This window comes from Anomaloglossus baeobatrachus, chromosome 4 (genome assembly GCF_048569485.1).
Source record: "Anomaloglossus baeobatrachus isolate aAnoBae1 chromosome 4, aAnoBae1.hap1, whole genome shotgun sequence".
Classification (NCBI taxonomy): domain Eukaryota; kingdom Metazoa; phylum Chordata; class Amphibia; order Anura; family Aromobatidae; genus Anomaloglossus; species Anomaloglossus baeobatrachus.
In genome coordinates, this window is record NC_134356.1 from 395,060,850 (window position 1) to 395,080,096 (window position 19,247).

The following is a 19,247-nucleotide window of genomic DNA, read 5'->3' on the forward strand; positions in this document are numbered from 1 at the left end:
ACGGGTCTTTCCGCCCGGTCCTGGACCTGAAACTGCTCAACAAACACGTAAAAACCAGACGGTTCAGGATGGAATCCCTCCGCTCCGTCATCGCCTCAATGTCCCAAGGAGATTTCCTTGCATCGATCGATATCAAAGATGCTTATCTCCACGTACCGATTGCTCCAGAGCACCAGCGCTTCTTGCGCTTCGCCATAGGAAACGAACACCTGCAATTCGTGGCACTGCCGTTCGGCCTGGCAACAGCCCCACGGGTTTTTACCAAGGTTATGGCTACTGTAGTAGCGCTCCTACACTCGCAGGGTCACTCGGTGATCCCGTACTTGGACGATCTGCTGATCAAGGCACCCTCTCAAGAGGCATGCCAACGCAGCCTCGACGCTACCCTGGAGACTCTCCAGGGTTTCGGGTGGATCATCAATTTTCCAAAGTCAAATCTGACACCGGCCCAATCGCTGACATATCTTGGCATGGCGTTTCATACCCTCTCAGCGATAATGAAGCTTCCGCTGATCAAGCAGCAGTCACTACAGAAAGGGGTACAATCTCTCCTTCAAGGCCAGTCACACCCCTTGAGGCGCCTCATGCACTTCCTGGGGAAGATGGTGGCAGCAATGGAGGCAGTCCCTTTCGCGCAGTTTCACCTGCGTCCCCTTCAATGGGACATCCTACGCAAATGGGACAGGAAACCGACGTCCCTCGACAGGACCGTCTCCCTCTCTCAGGCGACCAAAGCTTCCCTTCGGTGGTGGCTTCTTCCCACTTCATTATCGAAGGGGAAATCCTTCCTACCCCCATCCTGGGAAGTAGTCACGACGGACGCGAGTCTGTCAGGGTGGGGAGCGGTTTTTCTCCACCACAGGGCTCAGGGTACGTGGACCCAGCAAATGTCCTCGCTTCAGATCAATGTTCTGGAAATACGGGCAGTGTATCTGGCCCTGAAAGCGTTCCAGCAGTGGCTGGAGGGCAAGCAGATCCGAATTCAGTCGGACAATTCCACAGCGGTGGCATACATCAATCACCAAGGCGGCACACGCAGCCGGCAAGCCTTCCAGGAAGTCCGGCGGATTTTGATGTGGGTGGAAGCCACGGCCTCCACCATATCCGCAGTTCACATCCCAGGCGTGGAAAACTGGGAAGCAGATTATCTCAGTCGCCAGGGCATGGACGCAGGGGAATGGTCTCTTCACCCGGACGTGTTTCAGGAGATCTGTTGCCGCTGGGGGGTGCCGGACGTCGACCTCATGGCGTCCCGGCACAACAACAAGGTACCGACGTTCATGGCACGGTCTCAAGATCCCAGAGCTCTGGCGGCAGACGCCTTAGTTCAGGATTGGTCGCAGTTTCAGCTCCCTTATGTGTTTCCTCCGCTGGCACTGTTGCCCAGAGTGTTACGCAAGATCAAGGCCGACTGCCGCCGCGTCATCCTCGTCGCTCCAGACTGGCCGAGGCGGTCGTGGTACCCGGATCTGTGGCATCTCACGGTCGGCCAACCGTGGGCACTACCAGACCGACCAGACTTGCTATCTCAAGGGCCGTTTTTCCATCTGAATTCTGCGGCCCTCAACCTGACTGTGTGGCCATTGAGTCCTGGATCCTAGCGTCTTCAGGGTTATCTCAAGACGTCATTGCCACTATGAGACAGGCTAGGAAACCAACGTCCGCCAAGATCTATCACAGGACGTGGAAAATTTTTCTGTCGTGGTGCTCTGCTCAGGGTTTTTCTCCCTGGCCATTTGCATTACCTATTTTTCTGTCCTTCCTTCAATCTGGACTGGAAAAGGGTTTGTCGCTCGGCTCCCTTAAGGGACAAGTCTCAGCGCTCTCTGTGTTTTTCCAGAAGCGCCTAGCCAGACTTCCACAGGTACGCACGTTCCTGCAGGGGGTTTGTCACATAGTTCCACCTTACAAACGGCCGTTAGAACCCTGGGATCTAAACAGGGTGCTGATGGTTCTTCAGAAACCACCATTCGAGCCAATGAGAGATATTTCCCTCTCACGACTTTCGCAGAAAGTGGTTTTTCTAGTAGCAGTCACTTCTCTTCGGAGAGTGTCTGAGCTAGCAGTGTTGTCGTGCAAAGCCCCTTTCCTGGTGTTTCACCAGGACAAGGTGGTTCTACGTCCGGTTCCGGAATTTCTCCCTAAGGTGGTATCCCCCTTTCATCTCAATCAGGATATTTCCTTACCTTCTTTTTATCCTCATCCAGTTCACCAATGTGAAAAGGATTTGCACTTGTTAGATTTGGTGAGAGCACTCAGACTCTACATTTCTCGTACGGCGCCCCTACGCCGCTCGGATGCACTCTTTGTCCTTGTCGCTGGCCAGCGTAAAGGGTCACAGGCTTCCAAATCAACCCTGGCTCGGTGGATCAAGGAGCCAATTATCGAAGCTTACCATTCGGCTGGGCTTCCGGTTCCCTCAGGGCTGAAGGTCCATTCTACCAGAGCCGTGGGCGCGTCCTGGGCTTTGAGGCACCAGGCTACGGCTCAGCAGGTGTGTCAGGCGGCTACCTGGTCGAGCCTGCACACTTTCACGAAGCACTATCAAGTGCATACCTATGCTTCGGCGGATGCCAGCCTAGGTAGACGAGTCCTTCAGGCGGCGGTTGCCCACCTGTAGGAAAGGGCCGTTTTACGGCTCTCTTACGAGGTATTATTTTACCCACCCAGGGACTGCTTTTGGACGTCCCAATTGTCTGGGTCTCCCAATAGAGCGACAAAGAAGAAGGGAATTTTGTTTACTTACCGTAAATTCCTTTTCTTCTAGCTCTAATTGGGAGACCCAGCACCCGCCCCTGTTTTTTTGTGTACACATGTTGTTCATGTTGAATGGTTTCAGTTCTCCGATATTCCTTCGGATTGAAGTTACTTTAAACCAGTTTATAATTCTTTTTCCTCCTTCTTGCTTTTGCACCAAAACTGAGGAGCCCGTGGGAGCACGGGGGTGTATAGGCAGAAGGGGAGGGGCTTAACACTTTTAAGTGTAATACTTTGTGCGGCCTCCGGAGGCATAGCCTATACACCCAATTGTCTGGGTCTCCCAATTAGAGCTAGAAGAAAAGGAATTTACGGTAAGTAAACAAAATTCCCTTCTCCTCGTCCATCCAGCCCTTTGGGTTAGCCTTGACGATGACACCAACAGGAAACTTTTCTTTTGGCAAAGTCTTTTTCTTGAAAATGACCATGGGTGGTAGTTTCTTGTCATTAGCCGGACATTTAAGAACTACAGTGAAAGATGACTTCTCATTTCCTGTGGTATGTGTAGATACCGTACTGGTACCCATTTTTTCAACAGTACGATATACGGGGATATCAAAAGTGAGGGGGTCCTCATCCATGTTAGTGATGTGTTCTGGCTGGATATTTTTTTCATTTATCTTGGTTATGCAGCAGGTGCGGAAAATGGCCAGCTTCTCTTAATAATCTTTTGGCAGTAGCTGGCAGACAGTAGTCCTGGTGCGGATGGAGAGATTACGCCTTTTCATAAAACGAAAGCACCATGAAGGACCTTCTCGAAAGTCATTGATCTCCATGTCGCGTGCTAACGCTGTGGCTTTGAGTCGAATAGAGACAGTGGAGATGCTTCTACCTCCGGTTCTCTGTTCGATAACCCACTGTTCTATTTTGTCCTCCAACTGTGGCCATCTTGCTTTGTTTCCTCAGAAACTCAGTTTGGTCTTCTTTACCTGGCGTATGCACTTTCTTGCTTTAAGCTTAAAATCTGCATCATAGGCATGACTCTTAACAGGAGGCATTTTTGGGGCACATATAATCCGCGGGGCTCCTGTGTACAGAGCTGTACGTATCACTGCACTCAGTGAGGCTCTTACGGTGGCCATAATGCTCAATCAATGTACTGTATTCATATATAAGGCGCACCGGATTATATGGCGCACTTTCAATTTCTGAGAAAATCATAAGATTTTATGTGCGCCTTATAGTCCGAAAAATATGGTAGTCCGAGTTGCGGTGATGTCGCAGAGAAGACCAGCGCAGGGCGCCAGAGACACTGGTGGTAGGAGTTTATCACAATCGCACTATTATCTGTATGTACACAGGCATTTAATGAATTTAAAGTGTTAAGGTCCAGTCACACTAAGCAACTTACCAGCGATCCCAACAACGATAGGGATCGCTGGTAAGTTGCTAGGAGGTTGCTGGTGAGATGTCACACTGCGACGCTCCAGCGATCCCACCAGCAACCTGACCTGGCAGGGATCGCTGGAGCGTCGCTACACAAGTTGCTGGTGAGCTCACCAGCAACCAGTGACAAGCCCCCAGCGCCGCGTGGAAGATGCTGCGCTTGGTAACTAAGGTAAATATCGGGTAACCAACCCGATATTTACCTTGGTTACCACTGCACGGAGCTACACGTGCAGAGAGCAGGGAGCAGCGCACACTGAGCGCTGGCTCCTTGCTCTCCTAGTTACAGCACACATCGGGTTAATTAACCCAATGTGTGCTGCAGCTAAATGTGCACAGAGCAGGGAGCAGCGCACAACGCTTAGCGCTGGCTCCTTGCTCTCCTAGTTACAGCACACATCGGGTTAATTAACCCGATGTGTGCTGCAGCTACATGTGCACAGAGCAGGAGCCGGCACTGACAGTGAGAGCGGAGGAGGCTGGTATCAAAGGTAAATATCAGGTAACCAAGGACAGGGCTTCTTGGTTACCCGATGTTTAGATTGGTTACCAGCCTCCGCAGAAGCCGGCTCCTGCTGCCTGCACATTTAGTTGTTGCTGTCTTGCTGTCACACACAGCGATCTGTGCTTCACAGCGGGACAGCAACAACTAAAAAATGGCCCAGGACATTCAGCAACAACCAACGACCTCACAGCAGGGGCCAGGTTGTTGCTGGATGTCACACACAGCAACATCGCTAGCAACGTTACAAAAGTTGTTCGTTAGCAGCGATGTTGCTAGCGATGTTGCTTAGTGTGACGGGGCCTTTACTGGGAGTGCATTAACGTCAGTGGGAGATAAAGCCCAGCACTCTGCAGCAGCCACTAAGCATTATATAGGGCTGTTTTATTCCACCCATACATTGCTTAGTTCATACTCATGTACTGCAGAGTATTAGATCTTTCACTTTTACACTAAAGCCCCCGTCACATCTAACGACTTACCAGCGATCCCGAAAACGATGCGACCTGATAAGGATCGCTGGGAGGTCGCTGGTGAGATGTCACACAGTCAGACCTTACCAACGATGCAGTAACGATCAGCGACCTGTATAACGATATCGGCGGGCATTGGGACTGTTAGGTCGTTGGTAGGCGTCAAACACAGCGATGTGTCCTGCCCAGCAGGACATCGCCTTCGAAGAAAATGGTCCCAACCATTCAGCAATGACTAGCGATCTCACAGCAGGGGCCTGATCGCTGGTAGGTGTCGCACATAACGAGATCGCTGCTGCATCACAGAAACTTTTTTAACCCCATCACTGTCTTGTGTGAATTCTATGTATGCACACATTTTTGTACCAATAAAATAATTTTTTGAATTGAACAAAAACGCATTGGTTGATCCCTATATACAGCAACTCTTCTTCTCCTGTCTTAATTTGCCCTAATTTTGCTGATGGTGATCCCAATAGGGGAAAGGTGCCCCCTTATTCTATAAATCACAGAAACTGTGGCGCAGCAACGATCTCGTTAGCGATCTCGCTGTGTGGGATTGTCACTCTACGGGGTGCTGATGGGGTTAAAGAATGAGCCCTGTTCATCAACTAACAGTCTATCACTATTGACCGCACCATCCAATCGGTTAGAAGGCTGTGATCATTGATGCCGTTAATCATAGCCATTGCAGTAGGGTGTCATCCCAGATACACAGATAACACCTTGTGCTGATAGAGCCGCCTCTGCTTCTGAGCCACCTTCATCATCATGTCATACCAATGATGTACATGTACGGTGGATGTTGGCAAGGGGTTAAAATCTTTTCTACTTTACAGGTGAACATACACTGTAAAATGCAGCAGTATATGATTAGTCCGTAGGCAAGTTTTTAATTTTATTTTCCTCTATTCTTGAAATAGGTCTTTTCCATTCACTTTGAACAGTTTAGTTTTTTCTCCATGGAATAAATTGTGGCTAAAAAGCACCTGCATAATTCAGAGTCTTTATAAATGGTTAAAAGAGCTCACACTAAATTACCCATAATTATCTCAAAGACGCTCTTGTGTTTGATGAAATATGCAGCCTTTTTATTCTCATTTTATTATATGCCTTAACTGCTTTCCCGGTATTTTATATTCTACCTCAAATGAGGAGTAAGAAAATTGCAAGTTTAGGCTTTCTCAACTATCCAAAATGTAATCTACACATTCCTTTTACAAGATGAATAAAGCGGGATCTCTACTGGACACAGACTATTCGCCTAAGGTTATGTGCCATCCCTCCTTGACAGTTTCCTTACGCTTTTATTTTTACTTTAAATTGAAAAGACAAATGTTTTAAGTGAACATTGCCGAACTGCATTACCTGACACATCCCGTGTACTATTTTACTATAGTGGAGCAGTGTCCGTGGGAGGAAAATATTCAATGCATATAGGATATAAAAATGTAACGCATACAATAGTGTATTAGAATCTTTGCTCAATTCTGAGGCTTCCTCAAGAAGTGGCTTGGAAACACATGTGCATCATAGAAAAGCCCTACTTGGATCGTGAGGGCAAAAACACTTAAGTGAGGCACTCACCCTGGGAAAGTGTTCTTTTTTTAAAATTAAGGACATTGACTGGGAGTAGCTACTGTGTGATTGTGATAAAAAATGATAAATGGAAGTTTTATAGGGAACCTGTCATGTCTCCAAATGCTATTAACTTGCAGAGATAGGGTTAATCAGCAGGTTAATGTCAATCTAAAGCTGTGCGGCCACTGTACCAAAAGGCCGTCTTTTAGTCATAGAGGTGTGGAGACACTGCGTCACCGCTCAGCACGTGGTGAGTGGCAGCTGTAAGCATGACCTGGCAAAAAATGACTGCTAGCCATCTCTGCATTGACACGCTGCAATGTGCCAGGGTCTGCTAACAGCCGCTGCTCCCTATGCACTAAAACTAAGTCAGCGGCTAGACGGAGGAATAACGTTCATTTCCTACTGGTTAGTCTGCTTTCAGTACAGCAGCCACCCAGCGGATTACCTGTAGGTTAGCATTTAGGCACATGACAGGCGCCATCTATATTGGTCAGACTGTAAAATGTCTTTCTAGGTAACAAGAATAAATTACGAAAAACCCCTTTGTGAACTTCTAGGTTTCATTTTTTTTCTTCCCCTTTTTCCTAGACCCATAACTTTATTTTTCCGTTCACATAGCATGTGAGGGGTTGTGTTTTGAGGGATGAGTTGTACTTTTGAATGACATTATTACCGTATTTTTCGTTTTATAAGACGCACCGGATTATAAAACGTACCCAAAATTTAGAGCGGAAAAAAAGGTAAAATAAAAAAAAAAATAGGGTTCCGTCTTATACTCCGTTGTTGTCTTACCAGAGGGGGGCAGCAGTGGTGGTGAAGCGGGATCAAAAGAGGCAAAGGTTGTGCTGGCAGTGGCGGTGGGTCCGTGGTTGCATCGGCAGTCAGTGGTGGCAGCGGCGGTGACTGGTCAGTGGTGGCAGCGGCGGCGACAGGTCAGTTGTGGAGCAGGCCGGCGCGGTGAGTGTCCCAGTCTGTCCGCGGTCCCGGTTCAAGTGCTGACTCCCTGAGTGGCGTGTGCGTAGATATAGCTCTCATCCAAGAGCTCCATCTGCGCACACGCTGACACCCGGCGCCATCTTTTAAAACCGGGACCGCGGACACACTGGGACACCCGCCGCACAGCCACCGCAGTCCGCACAGTTGCCTGCATGCAGAGGGTGGCAACCAGCAGGCAGCCCACCCGCACAGAGAAGCAGCTGGCCGCCGGGACAGAAAGGCAGCCGGCACTGACAGGCACCCGGCCGCCCGCACGCACGCAACTACAGAAACCTGGTCGCACGCACGCACAGCCGCACAGACAGTCTCACCGGTAAGCTATATTCGGATTTTAAGACTCACCTCTCATTTTCCTCCCAAATTTTTGGGAGGAAAAAGTGCGTCTTAAAATTACCGTATTTTCCGGATTATATCATTAAATGCACTGGAAAGTGGGAACAAATTCCAATTGCTTTGAAATTGCAATAAAAGTGCAATTTCACAATTTTATTTTTTTTTTTTTTTTATTTTTCATGGTTATTACCAACAGAAGTATGATAGACAATAACATTATTAATGATAGCATGGTTTTACGAAGGACAAAAGTCGATTTATTTTTATCAAGACAGGTAGGGGTGAATAAATTGTTTTTGGACTTTGCAAAGGCACTTGACACTGTTCCACATACTTAATGGGAAATTTAAGGACAGTGATTAGAAATGGTCTTCGGTTAGAAGTGATGTTCCACATGGCTCAGTGTTTGTATTTGTGCAGATGACGCCTATTAGGAATATATTCATAAGGTACAGGCTGATTTGGACAAACTAAGTGTTTGGCCATCCACTTCTCAGATGAGGAACAATGTGGAGAAATGTAAAGTTATTTACATGGGCAATAATAATATGCAGGCATCATGTTTTAGGGGGATTACAACTGCCGTAGTAGTCAGTTGTAGAGAAGGGTCTGAGTGTACTAGTAGATCAGACTAAACAACAGTATGCAATGTCAATCAGCAGCTTCTCATGGCTACTGGATACAGTCATGTATTATAAGATGTATAAAGTTGGAGGACGTGGATGCAATACTTTACAAAGCGTTTGTGAGCTCATCTGGAATATGTAGTTCAGTTCAAGGCACCAGGTCTTAGAAAGATGCGCTAGAACTAGAATGTTTAGTCTAATGGATCAACAATTGTGTTTAGGAGGGAAAATTAGCTCTGCTGGTCTGGACCGTATCAGCCTTTGTGGTTGTACATACAGCATATTACTAAAGTGAGTACAACCCTCGTATTTTTGTAAATATTTTATCATATCTTTTATTGGGACAACACTGAAGATATGACACTTTAATACAATGTAAAGCAGTCGGTGTATAGCTTGCATAAGTGTACATTTCGTGTGACGTCAAATAACTGAGAACACAGCCATTAATTTCTAAACTACTAGCAAAAATAATGTGAGTACACTCGTAAGTGAAAATAGCCAAATTGTACCCAAAGTGTCAGTATTTTGTGTGGCCACCATTTTCAAGTGCTGCCTTAATTCTCTTGGGCATGGAGATCACTAGAGCATCACAGGAGCCACTGGAATCCTCTTCCATCCTTCATGACGACATCACAGAGCTGGTCGATGTTAGAGACCTTGTGCTCCTCCACTTTCCGTTTGAGGATATTCCATGGATGCTCAATAGGGTTTAGGTCTGGACACATGCTTGGCCAGTCCAGCAACTTTTATCCTCAGTTTCTTTACCAAGACAGTGGTTATCTTGGTGATGTATTTGGAGTCATTATCATGTTGGAATACTGCCCTGAAGGCCAGTTCCCGAAGGGAGGGGGAATCATGCTCTGCTTCAGCATGCGTCAGTACATCTTTCCATTTATGGTTCCCTCAAAGAACTTTAGTTCCACAGAAGCAGAACCACTCATAGAGCCCCAAACCATGATACTCCCACCACCATGCTTGACTGTAGGCAAGACACACAATTCTTTTTTTTTTTCCAGATCTTCAGAGAATTATTTGCCATGAGGTGCCATGTTGAACTTCCACTGACCAGTATGAGAAACTGTGTGAGCGAGAACACCAAATATAACACACCTACTCCTCATTCCCGCTTGAGGCCTAGTAACACTAATGACTCTATTACACCGTTAATGGATAATGGCTAATTGGGATTAATTTGGCCATTTTCACTTTGGGTGTACTCACTTACCTTGCCAGTGGTTTAAATATTAATGGCTGCGTGTTGAGTTTTTTAGAGGGCACACCAAATTTGCACTGTTATACAAGCTGTACACTGACTACTTTACATTGTCGAAGTGTCATAGCTTCAGTGTTGAAAGTCTATGAAAAGATACATATTTACAAATATCTGAGGGTTGTACTTACTTTTGTTATCTACTTTATACTCTTTTGCCGTCCCTCAATTGAACTTGATGGACATTTGTCTTTCAACTGCATAAACTATGTAATCTCTTACCACTCCTTTTAAAGGGAACCTGTCAGCAGAAATTTCGCCCAAAACCTAAAAGATTCCCCATGTGAGACCAAAATAAAGACTTTATAAAGTTGTACCTTTTTGTATTCAGATTCTGTAAATGTGACACGGGGGCGGGCTCTCTGGCGTCCGTTATTCTGCCCCCTGGTCCTGTATGCCGCCCCCATCGCTCCTTTCCATACCTGATGCACTGCCCACTGCTCCAGCCATCCCCACGCATGCCCAGTGCCAGTCTTACGGGAATGAGCAGTGTGACCGCTGGTGACGTGTGCGCAGGCAAGTGATGATGGGCGGGGCTGTGATTGTTATCAGCAAGTACCCGCCCATAATCTCGTGAGCGCGCAAACCTCACCAGCGGTCACACTGTGCTCAGGATAGATGCTAGACTGTATGGGCTGCTTCCAGGGATGACGTCCCTTTTGTCACGTGATAGGGGCGTGTGCAAAATACTATCACGTGACAAAAGGGATGTCATCCCTGGAAGCAGCCCATACAGTCTAGCACTACCCTAAGCACAGTGACCGCTGGTGAGGTTTGCGCGCTCACGAGATTATGGGCGGGTACTTGCTGATAACAATCACAGCCCCGCCCATCATCACTTGCCTGCGCACACGTCACCAGCGGTCACACTGCTCAGTTCCGTGAGACTGGCACCGGGCATGCGCGGGGATGGCTGGAGCAGTGGGCGGTGCATCAGCTATGGAAAGGAGCGATGGGGGCGGCATACAGGACCAGGGGGCAGAATAACGGACGCCAGAGAGCCCGCTCCCGTGTCACATTTACAGAATCTGAATACAAAAAGGTACCACTTTATAAAGTCTTTATTTTGGTCTCACATGGGGCACAATAATAACAGGGACCTTTCTAGAATGCAGCCCAGGAGCTGCAGAGGGGGAATCTTTTAGGTTTTGGGCAAAATTTCTGCTGACAGGTTCCCTTTAAGCACTTCAGATTGCAGTCCTAGGTCCTTCCTGCTTTCTTCCTACACAGTCCCTATCAGACAAACCTAGCGAAGCGATGGTAGTAAAACCCAAATCTGCTATTCACACCTATTTGTAAAATTCTTTCCACGGCCTTCCTCTTGCAGTACTAAGTGTCTAATATATGTCCTCTTCATCTGAATCTTTCATTTGCTGAGCTTCCTGTGTTTCTCCCATATACCCTCATGCCTATCCTTGATGTTACTATTTAATTGTATGGTATAATCAGAACACCTAAGAAGCATGCCTGATATCCTGGGGTTGTCTCAGATCTCTACTTCCTGTATTCAGAAATTCACACGTTCTTGCCATCTGTACCTCAAAAGTATCGGATGAATCCAGCCTTATCATATTGCAAAAAGCTCCTATTTATTTGATTCAACTTCATTTTATTTTAAGTTGTAAATGTAAAGTAAAGTAAATGGCAGAGAGCTCCACTCCAACTCAGACGCCAGCAAGGTGGAGGTGGGGTACTTTTATGGGCTGGTATCATCAAAGATGAACTTGTGGGACCTTTTCGAGTTGAGGATGGAGTGAAGCTCAACTCCCAGACCTACGGCCAGTTTCTGGAAGACAACTTCTTCAAGCAGTGGTACAGGAAGAAGTCGATATTCAAGAAAAACATGGTTTTCATGCAGGACAATGCTCCATCACATTCATCCAACTACCCCACAGCGTGGCTGCCAGTAAAGGTCTAAAAGATGAAAAAATAATGACATGGGCCCCCTTGTTCACCTGATCTGAACCCCATGGAGAACTTGTGGTCCCTCATAAAATGTAAGATCTACAGGGAGGGAAAACAGTACACCTCTCGGAACAGTGTCTGGGAGGCTGTGGTGGCTGCTGCACGCTATGTTGATCGTAAACAGATCAATCAACTGACAGAATCTATGGATGGTAGGCTGTTGAGTGTCATCATATAGAAAAGGTGGCTATATTGGTCACTAATTTTTTTGGGTTTTGTTTTTGCATGTCAGAAATGTTTATTTCTAAATTGTGTGCAGTTATATTGGTTTACCTAGTGAAAATAAGCAAGTGAGATGGGAATATATTTGTTTTTTTATTAAGTTGCCTAATAATTCTGCACCATAATAGTTACCTGCACAAACAGATATCCTCCTAAGATAGCCAAATCTAAAAAAAAAAAACACTCCAACTTCCAAAAATATTAAGCTTTGATATTGGAGTCTTTTGGGTTGATTGAGAACATAGTTGATGATCAATAATAAAAAAAAATCCTCTAAAGTAGAACTTTCCTAATAATACTGCACACAGTGTATATCAGTGCCTCTGTATTGTGAGAAACTGCTTTAGTTGCCCACCCACAAAGCTCCCTAAGGCTATGTGTGCACTTTGCGTACAGTCACTACAGAAATTTCTGCAGCGATCTGAAGAGCACACGTGCGCTTCAAATCGCTGCAGAAAATGTCCGTAGTGAAATAAAAAAAAGCCGATTCCATGCGCTCTGCCTGCAGCTCCTCCCATAGACAGAGCAGGGGCTGCAGGCAAAGCGCACGGAAAAAGTGACCTGTCACTTCTTAGAACGCGTGCTTCGGGCAGCAGCCGAAGCGCTGCGCTCTAAGACTCCATGTGCGCACGGCTCCTGCATAATCTTCATAGATTATGCAGGGGACGCAGGACGCATGCAGTTACGCTGCGCTACAAAGCGCAGCGTAACTGCATGTAATTACGCAACGTGCGCACATAGCCTAATGTTGCACCACCACGTTTTTTCCCTAATTTCTGTTTATCACTCCACTCTGTCCCTGACCCACCTTTCTGCCAAATTTTTGACTATTTTCATTAATCTGAATATCCCATTCTCTTAAAAACTCTACTCAAGCTTCACCAACTCTCTGGATCGTACTACTCCAGGCAATATGGTTCATTCCCAAATTCCACAGTGTTAACTGTGTCCTAACACCTTTTAAGACATGCTTTTCATATTCACAAATCTAACTTAGTTTACCGGCTGTTTTCATTACTCCTGCAGACTTAATCCATTCATTCTACAGGATTTCCCACAATCCTTACATTTGAATACACTTCTTATGTATGTATTTACAGATACTGGATGTTACTCTTGTTTCCTTACTTTGTGTACTGCTCTTTTATTTAGGGAAAAAAAGTAAAAACAATGACCGTACCATGTTCAGAACATGCATCGTCCCCCTTTGACTGCTTTCACACTTGCGTTGTGCGGCATCCGTCACAATCAGTTGTGTGACTGATGCAACGGATGCGTTGCAAATAGTGGCACAACTGATGTGACTGATACTGCAAAACAATGATCCAGTTTTTTTTTTTTTTTACTGTTTTTTACCGGCGGCAGGCTATTGTGACCGATCAGCTGATCACCCGGCGGCCAGCTGATCGTTTGGCCACCGAGAGAGAGAGCGAAACATGAGCTGAGCATGTGCAGTGAAAAAAAAGGGATTCCGCCGCTCAAAAAATGCTACATTGCGCGTTCCCCCCGCCCATCAGTGACAAAACGACTGATGCGCCGCGGGGCGGATGCAACGCAAGACCATTTGTTGCAATCCGCTCTTAATAGAAGCCTATGAGGAATAAATGGAGGATTCCTGCAACGGTTACCGTAATTCCTCACGGTGGTGGATTGCAACGGATGCCGCACAACGCAAGTGTGAAAGTAGACTTTGTCAGTCCTTTTTTACTTGAATTGTCGAGTAGTTTACTTTATAGTGTCTGACATAGAAATGTAGGAAGGTAAAGGTATATAATGTATATATCATATTGTGTTTTTGTTTGTAATTTCGATTTGTTTCTTGCAGTTCTGGGCTGATTTCTGTTTTATTAAAACCCTGCTTAATGTTCAAGTGAATTCTCCAATCCCCACAGACTAAACCTTTTTTTGTTTGCCTGTCTGTGTTTATTATGACTTTCATTTTACGTCTGCTGGTTGGTTTTTTTTTTCGTTTTTGTTTTGTTTTTTTGAATGGTCTCACAAGCAACACTTGGATGAATTCACAAAGCATTCAGTACAAGCTGGGATGTGCCAGCCATCATTAATATGCTCTCCATAAAACCATACGTTTTTAATGAAGTTTTATAATTTAGCATTGCGTTTTTCACACTATTGTTATTCCCTGTTTAATTATTCATAAATAAGTAAATGCTAATAACCCAAAAGCCATAATGATGCTTTTATAGCTATTGGAGCTTATGTGATGAAGTAATTTTCTCTTCTTCTTTACCTGCTCGTTTTGTTATTAAGTAACCTTATTGTGTTTTTGTTTAGAATATTTAATGAAGCTGACTATGGAAGATCTAATAGAGTTCCTACAGGAGAGCCTTGCTAAGGATTTCGGTTATGAGGATGACTATGTGATTGAACAGCTCCAGCTATCAATGACAGAGTTAAGGCGTGCAAAGCTTGACCTTCCCCCTCCAGGTAAAAAAACTTTGTTTGTGGATCCAGGTCTAGAATGAATGTAGAGATTCCTCACCTTGGCATGCTGTGTGTGTGTAATATACAGTGCCTACAAGTAGTATTCAACCCCCTGCAGATTTAGCAGGTTTACACATTCGGAATTAACTTGGCATTGTGACATTTGGACTGTAGATCAGCCTGGAAGTGTAAAATGCACTGCAGCAAAAAAGAATGTTATTTCTTTTTTTATTTTTTTTTTTAAATTGTGAAAAGTTTATTCAGAGGGTCATTTATTATTCAACCCCTCAAACCACAAGAATTCTGTTTTGGTTCCCCTAAAGTATTAAGAAGTATTTCAGGCACAAAGAACAATGAGCTTCACATGTTTGGATTAATTATCTCTTTTTCCAGCCTTTTCTGACTAATTAAGACCCTCCCCAAACTTGTGAACAGCACTCATAATTGGTCAACATGGGAAAGACAAAGGAGCATTCCAAGGCCATCAGAGACAAGATCGTGGAGGGTCACAAGGCTGGCAAGGGGTACAAAACCCTTTCCAAGGAGTTGGCCCTACCTGTCTCCACTGTTGGGAGCATCATCCGGAAGTGGAAGGCTTATGGAACTACTGTTAGCCTTCCACGGCCTGGACAGCCTTTGAAAATTTCCACCCGTGCCGAGGCCAGGCTTGTCCGAAGAGTCAAGGCTAACCCAAGGACAACAAGGAAGAAGCTCCGGGAAGATCTCATGGCAGTGGGGACATTGGTTTCAGTCAATACCATAAGTAACGTACTCCGCCGCAATGGTCTCTGTTCCAGACGAGCCCGTAAGGTACCTTTTACTTTCAAAGCGTCATGTCAAGGCTCGTCTACAGTTTGCTCATGATCACTTGGAGGACTCTGAGACAGACTGGTTCAAGGTTCTCTGGTCTGATGAGACCAAGATGGAGATCTTTGGTGCCAACCACACACGTGACGTTTGGAGACTGGATGGCACTGCATACGACCCCAAGAATACCATCCCTACAGTCAAGCATGGTGGTGGCAGCATCATGCTGTGGGGCTGTTTCTCAGCCAAGGGGCCTGGCCATCTGGTCCGCATCCATGGGAAGATGGATAGCACGGCCTACCTGGAGATTTTGGCCAAGAACCTCCGCTCCTCCATCAAGGATCTTAAGATGGGTCGTCATTTCATCTTCCAACAAGACAACGACCCAAAGCACACAGCCAAGAAAACCAAGGCCTGGTTCAAGAGGGAAAAAATCAAGGTGTTGCAGTGGCCTAGTCAGTCTCCTGACCTTAACCCAATTGAAAACTTGTGGAAGGAGCTCAAGATTAAAGTCCACATGAGACACCCAAAGAACCTAGATAACTTGGAGAAGATCTGCATGGAGGAGTGGGCCAAGATAACTCCAGAGACCTATGCCGGCCTGATCAGGTCTTATAAAAGACGATTATTAGCTGTAATTGCAAACAAGGGTTATTCCACAAAATATTAAACCTAGGGGTTGAATAATAATTGACCCACACTTTTATGTTGAAAATTTATTAAATTTAACTGAGCAACATAACTTGTTGGTTTGTAAAATGTATGCATCTGTTAATAAATCCTGCTCTTATTTGAAGTTTGCAGGCTCTAACTTATTTGCATCTTATCAAACCTGCTAAATCTGCAGGGGGTTGAATACTACTTGTAGGCACTGTATATGTACTGTATATTTTATACCTCAAGGAGTTCTCTGTAATATTTTTAAACTTGACAGGGGTAAGCCAGCCTGGGGAAAGAAAGATACCTGGAATCTGCTCCCATCACCATTACTGCCATTCTGACAATGTCAAGCCGACTGGAATCTATAAAGTCCCAAAGCCAGTCACCCAAACCTGTAGCCATTCGGTGGCTTTGGGGATAGCTGGTTTTTGTGATGTCATTGCTAGTGATGGGCGAACCCAAACTGTAAAGTTCGGGGTCCGTACCGAACAGTTTTCCTGGGCAGCTCGTGTTACAGTTCAGGTCCAGTTCAGGACCAGGGGCTGTTAGAAGAAGAAGAAGAAAAAAAAACACATTAGTAAAAAAAAACATTATGATTATACTTACTAGTCATGCGACGTGTCCTGCGGACCTGCTCAACCGCTGTCTCCCGGCTGCTTCTGCTTTTGAGTCCAATCATTAACTTCCGGTGGTATTCACTGCACTGCTCATCACTCAGCATTGTTTCTTAGCGCGATTTCCTGGCACTTTACCCAGCTCGTCCAGCGGCCCTGATGGTTGTCATGCTGGGTAATGAAGGGGTTAATACCAGCTTTGTATTCTGAGCTAGTACTAAGCCCGAAATTCATGGTGTCACACCAAATTAGACATGGCCACCCATTAATTTCTAGTAAACAGTAAAAAGAAAAACACAGAAAAAATGTTATTAGAAATAAAACAAAAAAAAAACATTTAAAGACTCCACCTTTATTATAAAAAAAAAATCCTTTGTCCAACGTAGTCCACAGGGAGAGCAATGTCAGCTCTGCTTCATCACTTTGTATAGACAAGTGTCTATACAGAGCGAGAAGCAGACTGACAGTGACAGTCAACGTTCAATCAATGGCTAAGCCATGGACTCGGGTGAACTCTCGCATCACCACGAACACGGACGAAAAAAGCCGAAGACTGCCGAGTGACGAGCAGTGCAGTGAATACCCCCGGAAGTTAATGATCGGACCCATAAGCAGCGGCCAGGATACAGCGGCTGAGTGGGTCTGAGTGGGTCTGCAGGACGCATCACGGGAGTGGTAAGTATGACAATGTTTATTAACTATATTCTTTATTTTACAAACCTCCCCCCATCCCATAACTGTAAAGTCCAAGTTCGGGTTTCGAACGCAAGTTCGCGTTATCTCAGAACTCGAATGTTACAAAAAGTTCAGGCGAGGCTCCTGAACACAAACATCGGGGGGTTCGCCCATCACTAGTCATTGCTTCTGGTCTGGCAAAGAACATTGTTTGGTAGCACGGGAGTGGAGAGTAAATTCCAGGGGTGATATACCAGCGAACCACTTTAAATAGCTGATTGCTTATTCCTACTTTTATGGAACAAAAACTGTAATTTCTTCTATTGTAGCTTAATGTTAAGATACAAAGCTTTATCTTTGAGATTTAGACCAGTGTAGAAGTGCTAAGAGAAACAAGGGAAATTAAGAAATTGGAAGCTGATCTGGCCACACCAGAACTGTAAACACGCAAGAAATGTTTGATGCCGTTTGCTCCAAAGATACAAGTGTATCCAGCAAGAAGTCATTCAATTTATTATTTCCCATTTCTTTTGGATTTCTTCCTCTCTTTGGCTCAGAAAACTGCTTAAAAAAATGAGTTTGTGATTCTAGCCTTATTGACCAAGCAGCTGCTACTGCAGTGAACTGGCTACTGTTGTGGATGCTAAAAATAAAATTAATATTTCAACCTTTCGCTCGATGAGCCCATGGTGATGCCGTAATATGCCTCTATGAAAGTTGCTACTTTGTAACCAGGTATAGCTAGGGATTGCCTTAACCTATAGAAATGCTTAGTGCTGTGCTTTACTTTTGAATCCTGAAAGCTTTTCAAAGTAGATAGTTTTGCAGGAAAAAGTAATGCAGAACATACTGCTAGATAGCTTTTTTTGCAATTATCTACAGGGGGAACAGACAATTGGACAGGCTAAAATCCAACATGCCCGATTCCTTGTGACCTAGAAAGAGAACAGTCGTCAAGCAGCGCCAATCTACTAACAATTATCTACCGTGCATGACGGACTTATAGTGCATTTTTCAGTGACGACAATTTAGACATTTCCAATATATTTTGGGTTTTTTCACTCAAATGAGTGAACAAGAATATCCATTATTACTGCACAAAAGCTAACCATTGCTCCAATGTTCATAGTTAAGTCTGCAGCCATGTTATCTATTAAGGTCTATTCATTCTAATTGCACTATTGAATGTAATTGTTTAAACCCCTATAATTGAAACCTTCATCTTATAGCATTTTTAAATGAAATCTGTCAGCAGATTTTTGCTATGTAATATGGGGTCAGCATGAGGTAGTTGTTAAAACGCAGAAATTAATGATGGGTCACATGTTAAGCTGTGTACTGTTTACCTAAACTGAAGTCATTATTTACTTTCTGATTATCATTGCTGTGCCTAGCTGGTGTGTGAAATCAAAAAGCTGTGGAGAGAAAAGCGCACATAGGGTCTTATCTGGCAAACAATGCAGGCTTAGAAAATGAAAACAGGTGCTCACCTATGGAAGTTGTGACAGGCACAACTCCTATGCATGCAGAAAATGGTCAAGCAGCAGCCCCGATATGCAACAGGGAATCATGAATGGATAAGAAAGTCGGGTTTAACATTGCGCTAAAACCATGAAGCCAAATGATGTGATGAATTCTTTGCTATATTTTCTTTATTTAGGCCAAGTCTACGCGTTTCAAAGGCATGTCCGCCTTCTTCATCAGGACAGAGGAAAAAACAACATGATACCAATTGCTACTCGGGGATACATATATAATGAAAAAAAAAAAAAAAAAAGAGACCACGTCTACACAGGTGATGTCAGCCAGGGAGTGACTGAACATCACGTGCATGGAAAACAGAAAAAAGTGGAGAAAAAAAGTGGAAAAAAATGGAAGAAACAGAAAGAAGAAAAAAAAGGAAAATTAGAAGGGGTTGAAACAGAGAGGGTG

At 44.9% G+C, this 19,247-nt stretch overlaps 1 protein-coding gene across 2 annotated transcripts in view; it reads left to right on the forward strand.

The window, feature by feature from the left end:
• Positions 1–19,247, forward strand: part of USP6NL (USP6 N-terminal like) — a 257,526-nt gene that overhangs the window by 218,408 nt on the left and 19,871 nt on the right. For both annotated transcript variants that reach the window (XM_075345279.1, XM_075345278.1), the window contains exon 13: positions 14,410–14,562. In XM_075345279.1, coding sequence (XP_075201394.1) covers positions 14,410–14,562 — 153 coding nt within the window. The remainder of the gene's footprint in view (positions 1–14,409; positions 14,563–19,247) is intronic.